The sequence below is a fragment of the Sinocyclocheilus rhinocerous genome, unplaced genomic scaffold (assembly GCF_001515625.1).
Source record: "Sinocyclocheilus rhinocerous isolate Xijiao unplaced genomic scaffold, SAMN03320098_v1.1 scaffold366, whole genome shotgun sequence".
NCBI classification, from domain to species: Eukaryota; Metazoa; Chordata; class Actinopteri; order Cypriniformes; family Cyprinidae; genus Sinocyclocheilus; species Sinocyclocheilus rhinocerous.
Genome location: NW_015660877.1, coordinates 584,106 through 599,959, shown reverse-complemented (window position 1 = coordinate 599,959; position 15,854 = coordinate 584,106). Strand labels below are relative to the sequence as shown.

Here is a 15,854-nt window from a genome sequence, read left to right as displayed (position 1 = left end):
CACCTTCAATACCACGAATGAGGTGCTCTTGAGCAAGGCACCGAACCCCCAACTGCTCCCCGGGCGCCGCAGCATAAATGGCTGCCCACTGCTCCGGGTGTGTGTTCACGGTGTGTGTGTGTTCACTGCTGTGTGTGTGCACTTTGGATGGGATAAATGCAGAGCACTAATTCCAAGTATGGGTCACCATACTTGGCCACATGTCACGTCACTTAATACTTAATACACTTAAAGTCACACATTCACTTTATTTAAAATCTCACCTTGGTCTGGAATAAGGACACCTTTTCTTATGAGTTCTTCTCGAGTTTGCCTGGTGGATATTTTCCTCTCCAGAACTATAAAGATGAAGGAGAGAGAACATATCAAGATATCATTATATTTAGGCCACTTTATGGTTCACAGAGTTCAGTGAAAGTGCAGGCTGCTGTCGGCTGTAATATGTGTAATACATTTTATGATCCATCCAACATAATGACCAACTGAATGTCATACTGGATGATGTAACTTTCATAAAATTGTGAGGGAGCATCATGAAAAGCCAAGAGGGTATCACTGAAAGACTGCATTCTGAATATACATAGTTGGATGTGTTGTTCTAAGCATAAACTTTTGAGCAAACTGCTATTAATAAATAGGGATATACCTTTTGAGAGGTCCTGGAACTTATCACTGGTTCTCTTCTTTCTCCATTTCCAAGGTTTAAAGATCTTGCCCAGAGAAGAGAGCTTCCCTTTTCCTTTCAGCTGAGGAGACTGCGAGCTTCCCACCACCACATCACAGTTGGCCAGAGAAGATTTTTCCAGTCCATCCACTAAAAGTGAATCGCAGCAAGAACACAATTTTGAATGAGCTGAATAAAAAAAAAACTGAGCTGACCCCTGAACAATGGAAAACTGCCACCTGGTTTTTATAACAGGAAATACTTGTGTGAATGAATGTTTCTGACCATAACAACAGACATTAGGGCACCCTTAAGCAACAAGAACTAGCGGTCTCTTTCCACAAACAGCATACAAAAACAGGCTTTAGAAGAGTCTTACCTTCAGAGAACATTGATTGCCAACCACAGGTCACTGATCAAAAGTTTTGAGGAAGATATTTAATTTATTTAAATTAATAATTTTTATTCAACTGTAAAGACCTAATGTTACAAAATATTTATATTTCAAATAAATGCTGTTCTTTTGAACTTTCCATTCACCAAATAATTAAAAATGACATTTTAAAATATATTAAAATAGAAAACAGAAGTTTTAATTGTATTTAACAATATTTTACTGTATTTTTATCAAATAAATGCAGCTTTGGTCAGCATAAGAGACTGGTAGTGTAAGAGAACCGCAATGTACTGTACTGTACGTGCATGTAGAAATACTGTATACAGTATATTCGGCAACCCTGTCACCAAAATTCTGAATGAATGGCTAATGGTGTTGAAATATATTTACAGTAAATGTAGCATGTTGGTTTGTAGTTACTGATAAACATTTATTTTCCATAAACTGAAAAACACCATATAGGCCTACTTATTTGATCTTTTTTTTCTTACAATAACTAATAGAGTTTATATAATATGTTTTTAAAAACTGGGATTTGTGTTTCTAAATCTTTAAAAGAGGAATGGAAGTCAAGAAAGTGTTTGTAGAAGGTGTCTGCTACAAGCATATGCAAATGAGTCAACCGAGACCCTTAATCACAGAACCGATTGATTATTTTAGGTTAGATGCTCACTTAAGGTTTAAGGTTTGTGATTCAGCCAAGAACTGAACTCTCTTCCACCCCACCACTATATCATTTCTTCTTGGCTTGCAAAAAGAACAGATTCTGACAGAGAGGTGCAGCTTTTCCACATGGCCTACGCAAAGAGATATTAAACCCGTTCATCAAACATAATCCAACAGAACAGCAGACCTTAGTAAAGTCACAGGCCCACCTGAAGAAGTGAAGTGATGAAGTGTAAAATGATCACGAGAGCATTTACACACGCCTAAACGACATCATAATTCAATGTTACTTGTCATTTCTTAGTCATTTTTTGTAAAATTTATGAGCAATTTATGAGTGAAGATTTCAGAATAAATCCACCACCAATTTTTTTTAGTGATGCTTGGAATGACATAAGGTTGAGTAACTTCTCATATTTCGAAAACTATCCCTTCAAATGCTCAGGAGACAGTAACTTCCTGACTCTTGCATCTCAACTATGAGATTTTATCACTTGTTTCTGATTATACTGTCAAAACACAAGCTAACTAATTTACAAACAAAAAGAGAGACAAACTTAGCAGTCTTTCAATTTGCACAACTGTCCTTTCTCAAAATCATCGTAGAATGTTGCTTCAACTGACGTTCTGGTTATGGTTCATTCTATTATTTATTAAATGTTGTTTCATAGGAGTCTATAGTGGATAACCAAAAGATTATGTTGTTAAACGGACCAACAGAATATTTTACCCCTATGACATGCAGCAGAAATAGGCTCAAGCTCCAAAACTACGCTCTTAAAAATCAAGATCCTTTATTGGCATCTGCGGTTCCATGAAGAAGCTTTAGGTTTAGTTCACCCCAAAATGAAAATTCTGTCATTAATTATTCACCCTCATGTCGTTCCAAACCCATAAAACCTTAAGATTAAGACAAATTAAGATATTTTTGATGGAATCTGAGAGCTCTCTGACCCTCCCATAGACAGCAACGCAACTGTAATGTTCCCAGGTCCAGAAACGTAGTACGGACATCGGTAAAAACAGTCCATGTGACATCAGTGGATCCACTTCAATTTTGCGAAGCTACGAGAATACTTTTTGTGCACAAAGAACACAAAAATAACAACTTTATTCAACAACTCTTCTCCCCCGAGTTACTATCTTTTGCCATTTTGGAGAGTATCACAATGCATATGCACGCTTTCCCCCCAAGCGTAAACAACGCTGATTACGCAGATCACGTTCATGCGCACGCTTTCACACCCCAAACGTAAACAACACTGATTATGTTGATGGCGGAAGTCGTAATTCGGGGGAGAGAAATTGTTAAATAAATGACGTTATTTTTGTTTTCATTGCACACAAAAAGTTTTCTTGTAGCTTCGCAAAATTGAAGTTGAACCACTGATGTCACATGGACTGTTTTACCGATGTCCTTACTACATTTCTGGACCTGGGAACATTTCAGTTGCATTGCTGTCTATGCAGGGTCATAGAGCTCTCAGATTCCATCAAAAATATCTTAATTTGTGTTCTGAAGATGAACGAAGGTTGTATGGGTTTAGAACGACATGAGGGTGAGTAATTAATGACAGAATTTTTATTTTGGGGTGAACTAACCCTTTAACATCCACGGAATCTTTCCATTGCACAAAAGGTTCTTTATATTTGAAAAAGGTTCTACAGGTGATTAAAATGTTTTTCACACTAAAAAAAAAAATGGTTCCTCAAAGAAGTGTTCACTGAAAGGTTTGTTGGGGAGTGTTGCTATGAAAACCTTATTTTGAAACCTTTATTTTTAAGAGTGTAAGCTTCTGCCACACATCAGTACACCACACTTATGTGGCTGCCAAACACACATTGCTTCCACATGCATCACGAAACATCTCTAGGAGTCCAAAAACTGACCAACCAGCAAACAGGATATTTTTCCACATAGAAATGTGTGAAACCCAAACATGAAGTTTTTCACACTGCACTGAGGGAATTCCTTACCAAACACATGTGACAGGAATGTGCTAGACGACATGTCTGTGGTCTTTTCACCACCATCATGAGGATGCCACAGCGCCTCTTTACTAATCAATTCTCCCCAAGGAGCCACTCACCCTAGACTTCATTGGCCTGTCAACAGGCAGTTGGCCTCTGATTGGATTATTAATAGAATGTGTTACCCCCAGAACTCCCAGTGATGAGCACAGTCCCCGAGATCAAACCTCAGAGGATCAAGCACATTTAAAACAAAGAGGACACCGCTTTACAACGGAGCAAGAAGAATTAATTTGAAGAGCACAGATGAACAGGTGTGGATACTGCAGAATAAAAGTAGAGCTAAAGTTGAAATACTGTACATGATGCCAGTTTGATTTATGCACTTTATAGTTGCATGAATTGTTTTTAAAAAATAAAGCATTAAGACAAACATGTTATAATAGTCTCAGGGTGTTTCCCTCATTGTTAGTTTTAAAAGAACTAAACCCAGTTCACTTAAAGTGAACCAGAAAGGGAAGCTGCCGAAAGTGACATCAGTCCTTATGGTGTTCACAATATGGTGGACTCAAAAGAGAACCCAGTTCTTTTCTTTGTCCTCTTCAGCACTGATGTGATTTCAGACTCTTTCTTGTTCACACAACAACTTAAGAACTCAGACCCCAGCTTCTTCACAGCAGTGGAATCTGGAGCTGGAGCAGCTGGAGTCTGACCTGGAAAATGTGAAAAATGAAGTGGACAGGGAAGGGGGTGAGGAAGAGATGTCAGTCTCAGTTGTAAAATGTTTCTTTGTTCCTAACTTTTTTTTTTTAATTCACAACAAGCCATATTTCATTGTTAAGTTTTAGTGATTACTGATTTTTTCTAAAGAATTCTATAATATTATACCATGGTCTGTCTGAATACTTGATTCTGATTGGCTGGCAGGTGTTAAAACGTTTTAATGCACAGGTCCAAGTCAGTTTAATCACCATTCTATATTAATGTGCTGCTATCATTGACAATCACACACGTTTACTTAGCTATCTAAATGGGGACTTTACATAGACTTCTACTGCTTTTATATACAGATAGTTATAGATTTTATAAGATAATCCCAACCCACAACTAACCCTCACAGAAAACTTTCTGCATTTTTACAATAAAAAAAACCCTTGGTCACTTTATTTTTATACCTGTTTTACAAATAAGGACATTCCCAAAGGGACATTTTTGGAGATTGTTTTTGTCAGGTTTACTCACTTACAAAATTGTCCCCAAAATATGGTTAACTACGTATACGCACACACACATACATCACTCTCACACAGTTTTAGAGACTGCGCTGCGCACACAGAGAAATATTCAGGAGTAGGGCTGGGTATTGATTCAGATGTTCCAATTCGATTCGATTTCGATTTTCAAGCTCTCAATTCGATTCGATTTCGATTTTCGATTGGATATTCGATTTCAATTCGATTCTCGATTCGATTTGACTATATGAATATAGATTTAATACAAATCCTATATTTATAAAAAATTAACAGTGAACATAAGATTACAAATGGTAAATTAATAAAAGGAAAGTAAGAGCCACAAACCTGTATATTAAACACTTTTTATTTTAGGTACACTTGGGTACAATAAAACAAAACCCAACTCTATATTTCAAATGCATACAATGAATAGACAGAATTTTGATGCAAGATGAAAAACTGATGCTGAAAATTGGACAAGTCAGAACAGTCGCATGCCTTGATCAAACAGGATCAGGTTATTTTACGTTTAAGACAAAACAAACATAAAATCTTACAGCATTAGCTGTAACATGTTCTTTATGCACCAAGAGCTTGTAACACTCCAAAGAGAAAGGAAAAAATGAAATTGCATCATATGACCCCTTTAAGCAATGAATGAATGATGGACTCTCCGTTGTAACATCACGCAAGGCAAATAAGGGGGTGACATCTAGTGGATTAGACTAGTAATAAGATTAACGTAAATCTTATGTTCAATGTTTGTGGAAATAAATATAGAAAAAAATCGATTCGTGGCCTTTGAGAATCGATATTGAATCGACCACATTTTAAAAAACGATATATCGAAAAATCTATTTTTTTGCCCAGCCCTATTCAGGAGCACAGAAACTTGTCAAGATGCCCCTCGAATTTTATTAATAAAATAGTTTTGATACTGAATCACTACATTATATTTCTCAGCAATGAGTGGGTAAAACTGATATATTCAAAAGTAACTAAACTCACAGCTCTATTGCTTGTAAAGAGAGACGCAAGACGCAGGTCTTTTATACACACATGCAACTTTTACCCAAGCCTCCAGGTATACATGTCGACGTGAAATGTAAAGTGGACCGGGGACCTCAACCTCTGGAGGTGGTTTGAGCATGGTTTACTTTTGGGTCCTTTTAGGGGGTCTGAGATCACTTGGTTTGTTCACATATATGTGCTGAACCGCTCCGAGAGCATTTGGAGGGCTCAAATAAACTACATGTGAAAACACCCTCTCATTTTTCAACTTAAATGGAGTTTCTGAGTTCAATTCATTCTGAGAATGAGTTTTGCAAAAAAAAAAAAAAAGGAAGGAAGCGAGAATTCATACAAACTCCCCTTGAACTCTCAGCCACTGCTAAAATGGCTGTCTGAATGAAACAAGCAAACATATACACTGCATATCACCAAAAGTCTGAAAAATATACAGAACAATTTTTACTATAACATTCAGATCCACATTATGGCAAATTTGCTGCATATACTATATCACATTTGAGGTTGTACAGTTGACTGAATTGCTCACTTCTTCTTTATAAAGGGAGGCCACTGAAAATGCATGAAACATGACAAATAATCATGATGACCAGAAAACAAAAGGCATCAGTTATTCAAACCTCCAAGGCTTCCAAAGAAGCCATGTGAGACTTAAGGGTTAAAAAGTTCACAGGAGTCATATTGCAGTGCAGCTCATATCAACATCCTTGACAGCATATTTCTTACAGAACAATCACACATTTGACTTGCCTTATGCTTCTAAATATAAAGACAAAGAAGCTGTAGAGATCTGTGATGGCTAAAAACGCCACTCATGCTGATAATTAGTTCATTATCTCAATGTTTTAAGTCTGTAATGCTGAAAAGTCAAACAAATGAGTGTTAAAGTCGTCAGTTACTACCGTTTTAAATTTACTCTTCAACTGAGTGATTGTAGCCTGTTTTTTGACATCCTGTATAGTGCATTAAGCCTACAGCAAATGCTAAACCTAGCTTTGTATTAATAATTGCTTGCAGCATAGGCTAATCCCACAGCCTCAGTTCCTCATAATACCAATGAAAAAAAACAATAGGCCAATTTCACTCAACACTTTGTTCCTCTATTTACAGAAAGGAGATGTTTGTAATAGCCTTTCCTATAAAACTATTAAAAAATGGACCCAAGACAAAAATAGTGCTGATTATTTCTGGATCTAATTAATAGAGGTAGAGATCATTCATTTATTTTCATTCATTTCTGTGGCCTTTCACATCCAGTCAATTGCTATACATTCCAAATGAAATCAAAACAATTTAAAACATGATTCAGTCTTATTTAAAACATAATAAGCATGCTGTTCATGAGGACACACAAATAACATCTGATCAACCTTCTTTTGAGAGCTGGTAAACTGATAGCAACAGAAGCTTTTATATCCCAGCACTCTGGCAATAATGGAAAGTATGGGGAAATGAAGGTAGTGGCTCGTGATCCAACATTTGATGCAGAAAGAAGCTTAAGATTACAATAACACTGCATTGTGAAGTACTTGCTTGGAATTGTAGTTATTGAAACTTGACTGTGGTGCATACTTAGACGTTTCTGTCACTGTTGCTGCTTTTTTTTTAAATAGCTTAAACTCAACACTATCAGTCTCACCAGTCTCCAGAGAAGTTGAACATGAACTTATCTTGTATCAAATGAAACCAAAACCAGTAAACCTGCAATTTAGACTTGGGTTTTGATCATGAATAACACAACTGCACTGTGGACTGCTTTGTTAAATTTACAGTTAAAAAATGGCAGTAACTGCCATTCATCACTTTTTTACTATGAAAAAGTGATTTTACAATTATTGCAGGATGAAATAGCATGCCAGTTTATTAAAAATATACTTATATTTGATTGTTTGTGTAAAATGCATTAATACAGGATGTAGAACAATGGAAGGCCACGTGATGAAGAGCCAATAATAACAAATTAGCAAAGTGTCATTCACACAAACACAAAACAGTAAAATAATGCAAAACAATTAACAAAACAATCTGATCAAGTGTTCAAGTTCATGCACGCAATTCTGGGAATGCCCCTTTCTAATATAAAAGTCCACCATAAATGCTAAGGTAATCTATACTTAAAATAACATTGTAATATGCTTTGCATGAATTTTAAGTAGCCTAAACGTGCATGTATTGTTTTAGTACAGTAACTTAGTTAACTAAGTAACACGTTTAAACGGTATCGATTTACAACGTTTTTTTCCCCGTTAAAATTACTCACATTTTTTTTACACTATGCACTGACACGAATTAGGAAGTACATTTCTAACAGCGCATCGCCTTGACAGCACATATTACGACAAACAACATGTGAGCAAAAGAACAGAGTGAAACAATCATTTCCTGAATGCACGAGCCAGTACATTTATGTTTCTTCGTCCTTATCAAGTAAAGATGTTACTGTTAACTAATCCATCAACACAAACGCCTAAAATTCGCGAAAGATGCGCTTGACAAAGTCCCACTTGTTGATCGCTTGCACTGCACGCGACAAACCAAAATCCACGCGCTAGCTTCTAATATTATAATAGCAGTCTTTTAGTTCGTCGCATCACGTGCAAGTATCAGACTTGACAATGAACTTGATTCGCCGCGGAAACTGACTCAACTAGTCACGTCTTCCCTCCCTGAGCATTGATTGAGATAGCGGTGCGGGTGAGTAAACAGCGGGTCGGTGAATGAAGAACAAGCCCTTCCAGACACTTACCGCTCGCTCTCTGAGACAAGCTGGAGACAGATGTCTGGCCCATGTCGATCTTCAATGGGCCGCTAAACAAAAATCATACGACGCCCCAAGAACTTGTGCAACAAAGCCCACTCGATCGACATAACAGGAGACTCATTTCACTCCTCCAACTCTGAGAGCTGCTTCTCAAAAGAACTTTTCCATACGTTGTGAAGTCGCAAGACACGCAATCGAACTCTTGAGTCTCCGGATTGAAATGCCTGTCATTCCTTTTTTGCAGATTGTAAGCAGTCAGGGGCCATAAGGAGGAAGTTTCAAGCCCCTCCTTGCTTCAGCCCTGCTTAAAGGGGTCATATGATGCGATTTCAATTTTTCCTTTCTCTTTGGAGTGTTACAAGCTCTTGGTCCATAAAGAAGATCTGTAAAGTTGCAAAGACTAAAGTCTCAAATCCAAAGAGATATTCTTTATAAAAGTTAAGAGTCAACCACGCCTACCTAAAACGGCTCGTTCTAACACGCCCCCACATGTCTACATCACGATGTGGGAAGATTTGCATAACTCCGCCCAAATGTTCACAGGAAGAAAGGCGGCGTAACTTTTATTCTCGCTGTAGTATTGTTGCCGCCGCCGCCATGTCGTGAAGGCGCTGTGTGTTTCGTTGTGAAAGCGAAACTACTTTGTTTGGCCTTCCAAAAGAGGACGATATCCGCTTCGTCATGCCTGGAGCTGATCCGTGCTGGTCGCTGAGGAAATACATCAACTTAGTGCTGTGGATCACCGGATCAGCTTTCACCGTGGACGAAGCGGAGTCCAGCCCGGAGCCGTCACATGTCCTTCCGGACGCTCCTTCGTCGAAATCACCATTCTCAAGCCCGCCCGCAGCCGCTCACTCAAGCCGGCCTCCGCTCACTCTAGGCCGCCGTGTGTGACGCTGTGTGTTTCGTTGTGAAAGCGAAACTACTTTGTTTGGCCTTCCAAAAATGGACACGACTAGAAATCAGTGGTTAAGTTGTATTTACAACACTGTTCCAGAACACTTCAACCCAAATATTCAGATGTGTGCAGCACATTTTATGGAGGACTGTTTACTGATCCTGGGAGAGTAACGTTAGACTAAAATGCCGGCAGTTCTGACTCACGTAAGTACGTTTTCTTTTATCATTTGCCACTGATGATTCAAACGCGAGTTTTGGGCAGTGTAGAGAAGCGCTTGTTGTTTGTCATTTCTCCAGCACACCTCGCTTTTTTCAGACCGATGAGCTTTGTAAAAATCGACGCGTTTCAGAAAGGCGAGGCATAGAGGAGAAACAATAATGTACAGTATGTGGAAAATAATGTGTTTTTTTAACCTTAAACCGCATAAACATTTCATTACACCAAATACACAAAATAATGTTCTTTTTAGCAGCATCATATGACCCTTTTAAAGCATGGAAATGTATGTGGGTAATAATGTGTTGGCCAAAAGTGACATGATCATTAGAAAATACTAGATCAGGAGTGTCCTTGCTATTTTTGACCACTGCTTTACTGTATTAATATGAAAATAAAACATGGTTTATTCTGTTGTAAATATCTGTTGCTAACCATCACAATATTTTTGATCAAGAAATGACAGTGAAAATGTTTCCCTGACTTGTATATCATCTAACCAAAGAGAGTAGGCTATCAATAAAGCTGTATCAAATATTCATAATGTATAAAAACTAAAGATCATTCATTACTGATGATTTCAAGACATGATCATCTTGCATAACACTACTTTTACTCCAGTGAGTCAGTCAGTTTCTGGAAAGACACATACCTTAACACTGACCTTCAAGAGCGGGGCATGTTGTGCACACCATTAAATAGTATTTAATAATATGCTCTCAGGAAAATTTAAATGGTTAAAAAAAATTAAACTAATTATTTTATGAAACAGCGAAAAGTAACCATTAAAATACAAAAATAGTATTGGCCATTGTATTTTAAATAATAAATACTACAAATGTATAACATTTAAAACCTGTGACAACTTGCCCCATCCTGACCTGAATGAAAATAGCCTATCCATGTCTGACTAAATGCGAGGTTGAGGTTTTATTGTTCACAATGAGACCATTTTCAAGGTTTGACCATTTTAGGAGTTTGAACCCAACATATAAAATCACTGCTAGCGAAAACACACATTTGTGTAATTAAAAACATGTCATTGATTGATTGATTGAACTAGCCCCAGTCTCACTTATATGACACTATACATAGTCTTTTGAATGTCAAAGTTCTACGAAAGTTAGCACTTTATTTATTTTGCATAAAAAGGGAAGTCAAAAGGACACACTATGAACCTCTGGTTCCATTTCTCCTTTGCGTCCCATGAGAATGAGCATTTTTGCAATAACAAAGGTTTTATACCAACAAATACTAACATTGCTATAATCTTTGTTTGCAGCTAATGCTTTGCTTTCGTCAAAAGAGGCCAAAAGCCCCACAGATTAGCCCCCCCCTCCAAAGCAAAAGTGGTGGGTGGGATTCAAAGCAGGAAGCCTTACGAAAACAAGTCTACTCTGGCAATGTGAGCTATTGTTTTGCACACAGCAAAGCTGAATGTTCTCATCAAGTATGAGCTCTCCACCCCTTCCCCTCTTCCTGAAGGTCCTCCTTACCATCATAACACCACAGCCCTGAGTACAAGCAGCTGGAAATAGTGTGATTTGTTGGTGTAATCTTTGTTCATGCAATCTTTCTTATTTTATAGTAATGGTTTTGTTATTGAATGTGTGGAATTATAATTTTTTATTCAAGAGGGGTGACCAAGTAGTATAGTGGTTTAGTATAACGGTCTCAAACCCAAATAGGGGAAACCAAAAAATGCAGAGCTACTAAGTGAACTAAGTGAAAGTTAACGGTTTCCTACAGCTAGACACACTGTATACAGCTAGCTCTAATCTAAAGCAGTGCTTCTCAACCAGGGGGTCGGGACCCATTATGGGAGCTAACTTTAGTCTAAATTAAAATTCTTGTAATCCACATTATGTATAATGTGTATATATATATATATATATAAAACTAAACTTACTATGTACTAAGACTTACTATATACATTTTTATATAGCTAGTCTTACTATGTCACCCCTTTTTTTCTTTTGCTGGGGTTAGCAAAAGCCCTAAATGGCCTGTGTGTGGTCAGAGTGGCATGTCAGTCTGATATCATAGTCTGTCTTCATCTGTTCAGTTAACACTGACAGAGAACCTTGTGTACTCTGATAACCCACTTTCATACACATCACATATCACATCACAAATGATTGACACACAGCCAAAACAATACAGCTGTAAGGGCACATCCATTCAAGATCATCTTGATTTTCCATGTATCTGCAGAGGTGAAATACACCTTAATATAGAGACACAATTTGTGATTGTGCCAAACAACCTGTTTATTTTTAGCTTAATAGCCTTGAAAATAATGTGATGAATATCTCCATGCTAAAGAATATATCTGGAAAACTATTCAAGGTGGCTACATTAGTATGCATACAAAAGAAGTGAATCACGGTATTCTATAATGAGTTCCTGACATGCATCTGCACAGGTTTAAAAACAGAAGGGGCATATGGCGAGTCACCAAATCACAACACACCTCCTCATATCCTGACACTATTCCCGGAGAACGCTGCCATCTATTGACCAAGTGCATGCAGTCTGAATGCAAATGTCTCATTTGGGTAAAACACACACATTTCTACTTACAGCTCAGGGGTGGTATATGGCTTGTGAATGGTTTTGCATGTATTGTGATGCTATTTGATCCTTTAAACTGTGAATCACTGCCAGCGCCGCTCAGAATGTCAGGAACTTTCATCACAATACGTAAATCTGTTCAATCAAATGAAGTGAATTCACTTACTGGCACGATTGTTTGTCCACATGCCCTACCTGAACTCTTTTGAGAACATTTGAGAAGCTTCATCTGAATTCCAGTGTAGTCCGATATCCCAAGAGGCAGACGTCTGGACTTTGTGTAGAGAGAAAAATCTGTCCATTTGCTCTAGAGTGTAGCCTAAGTGCATATGGGGAGACAGTAATGGCATACAGCTAATAACGGCAAAGCGGATCTCTTTGCAACCCATCAAAACAAACACAACCCTCAAATGTTGATACAATGTCTATGTCTTTAATACTCATAGACATACTGCTCATCAGCTCATCTACCACTATCCTCCTACCCTCCTTATATTGTTAAAGGTAATGGGTGCTGATCAAAATGATCACTTCAAGTCCCCTAAATGGGTGCAAGGACCAAAACTTAAATGCAACATCACTGGAAACAACGTAGGAAAAGCTCATTAATTATTAACTGCCAATCTCAGCACAAAATAGCAGCCAATTATTGTTTAAGTGATGCCATTTAGTTCTTTCCTCTGCTCAGATTATTTATTTATTAACTCTAAACCCAGAGAAAAGTTATAGCGTGTCAAGATTCTTGCACCTCATCATGATATGCAAATATCTAAACCACAGAATCAACTCTGCAAATTTAAGCAAGATCTAAAGATAATCGTCTCATGCATGTTTCTTTAATTATGATGCATGAGACTTAAGCAGTTTTTTTAACCAAGCATCACCTAAAAATACAATTTCAGATATGGCCTGCACAAACCACCAGACGATGCATTGCTGGAAATGTTTTTGTAGACAACTGGCTCCTGTTGGGCTGTTTACCCAATGATGGAGCACAACAAGGTATGGCAAACCTTGTCGATCAATACTTGACATCCTGCCTGTAAGTGATTTTCCCCAGCACGGATGGCTCTTATTTGGAAATCTGGGACATTTAATAATAGTACATCGCAGGGGGAGTGGAGAGCATTAAGTTTCACCAAGCAGGGAAACAGACACTGATTATGCTCCCAACATTGGGAGGACTAACACTGTTCACCTGCTGAGGGGAGACTTGCACAATGATAAGAGGTATTACCAGGACACTAAAACGTAAGGAAAAACTCATTAGGTGTAATGACGGGGTGCAGTCCTATATCCTTCAGTTAAACACATAATTACATCAGATTTATTTGACAGGATACAGGTACTGTATACAGCGGTAAGTGTACACTTTATAAAGATAAAGGGCATAAATAGCACATGCACATTAGTAAGCTGTAAGTTTTTCTTCCTTTTTGCACTTTGTAAAGTAGACGTATAGACATATTGTAAATATCAATATATACTAGTTCATTTTCAAAGCTACTAACTACTGCTTCATGTTATTTTATACTCTGCCATTTAGAGTATGTGTCGCTGGCTGATATAGAAATCATCTTGGAGTTTTACTAACAACTAGCAACAAGAATGTAGCAACATATAAAAAAAAGTTTACTTTCTGTTTTAAATTTTTAAGTGGAATCAAATTGGCTGTACAAGTCATTTCAATTCAGGTCATTTTGAAAAGTTATTCTTGTATAACTTAAAAAATGAAGAAGAAATTGGTTTAAGAAATGGAAAAACATATGTTGCCATGACTTAATTGATCATATCATTTTTACAGTGTGTAAAAGTGAGAAAAAGTGTCAGGCATTACTGAGGGAATAGGAGTAGTATTCATGTGATCTCAATATGGCTGCCCCCACAAGCAGACCCACTCCATGTAAAATAAAACACCTTTTATTAGACTGTTGATATCTCTTGTGTGATAAAAACTTTTTTTCATTCACTGTTTAACAGACATTTTCACAGCATTTCTGAATTGTTGGGTTGCATGTGGAGTACAAACAAGAAGATAAACATTTAACTTACTCTAAGGTGTTTTATTTTAAAATTCTTACACGTATTACGAACCTCACCTCCAACAAATCAATAACAGGCAGTCACATGGCTCTTATTTTTTTTTCAAAAACAGCTTATACCTCATTTCCTGTGCATTTCCACTGATACAGCAGATCCACTCAGTAACTCTGTGACTAGGGTTGCAAAAAGGTGGAAATTTTCCAGTAAATTTTGGACATATTCCAGAAATTTTGGAAACATTCCAGGGATTTTTGGAAAGTTTCCGGAAATTTACCGGACATTTTCCATCCCTTTGCAACCCTATCTGTGACTAACTTTTTCACAGCATGAATGACCCACATCTCAATTCCTGCCATGAAAGAATAACCCTGCTCGTATGTAAACCCCAAATCTGAAAGTTTTTGCAAACCAATCCCAAACAAATACGAATTTGCTTTGCAAAATATCCAGAGGGAGGTTCTCCTGTATAGTTTGTGTGAGCCACAATCACGCACATATACATGCACATAAGACTTCAGAATGTATTTCAGGTGGGAAAACATGATATCTAAGCAGCTGGATCTTGATTGGCAACAGACAAACTTCTGCTCTGTTTTAGTATACGTGACACCTGTGATGTTACAATCAAAGTAATACCGCAGTTCCTGTCAGATTTTCACTTTACTATACACAGAGTCACAGACAAATGATATCGGTGTCAGATTTCCTCTTTGCTGCCAAAAAATAAACGACAGAATGAGGGACCGAACCTACTAGCAGCATTTCCATGCTATGACACACAAAAAGCATTGCAAATCCAATCGGAACATCTCAAGACATGGACCAAAAATAGGACAGTAATACAGCACCAGCGCTTAGCCTGTGTGTGTTTATTCAATGATTAACCATCACGCTAGCTGGATTCCCAGAATGTGAGCCGATAATGAAAACATCAATACAATGTGAGGTACGTAAAAGAGCGTGCAAGAGTGCATGTGTCAACAAACCATCAATATCACACCATGAGAATCTAACACTCTTCTTCAAACTAAAACACTCATAATATGCTATTTTAACCAAATAACCTAATCAGTATGAAGCCTAATAAAAATGAAAGAAACTTTCTGAACTCTTTTAAGCAGAGTACTATATCTATCTACATGCACACATACACACTTGTGTCAAAATGTTGAAGACTTACAGGCATGTTCCATGACTGGAAGGATAATCAAAAAAATCAACTGCTCCAGTGAGATGGTCCTCAGTTTCCTTTCTCACCGTTTCTCTCTGATTCCCTCTCTCCCTCCCTCTCTCTCTCTGACTCTCATTCACTCTCTCTCCTCACTTCCTGTGGTGCTCTCGCAGCCTTCTTCTCTGCAGTGGTGCACGGCAGGAAGAGCGGCGAAGGCTTGAGGATG

General features: G+C 37.7%; 1 protein-coding gene across 4 annotated transcripts in view; it reads right to left on the bottom strand.

The window, feature by feature from the left end:
• Positions 1 to 15,854, bottom strand: part of LOC107725481 (phosphatase and actin regulator 2) — a 39,264-nt gene that overhangs the window by 14,110 nt on the left and 9,300 nt on the right. For 3 of the 4 annotated variants that reach the window (XM_016534749.1, XM_016534748.1, XM_016534751.1), the window contains 2 exons: positions 647 to 814; positions 264 to 338 (listed from right to left, as the gene is read on the bottom strand). In XM_016534749.1, coding sequence (XP_016390235.1) covers positions 264 to 338; positions 647 to 814 — 243 coding nt within the window. Of the gene's footprint in view, positions 1 to 263; positions 339 to 646; positions 815 to 8,708; positions 8,987 to 15,854 lie in introns of those variants that run through there. The other variant, XM_016534750.1, reaches the window with a different exon arrangement.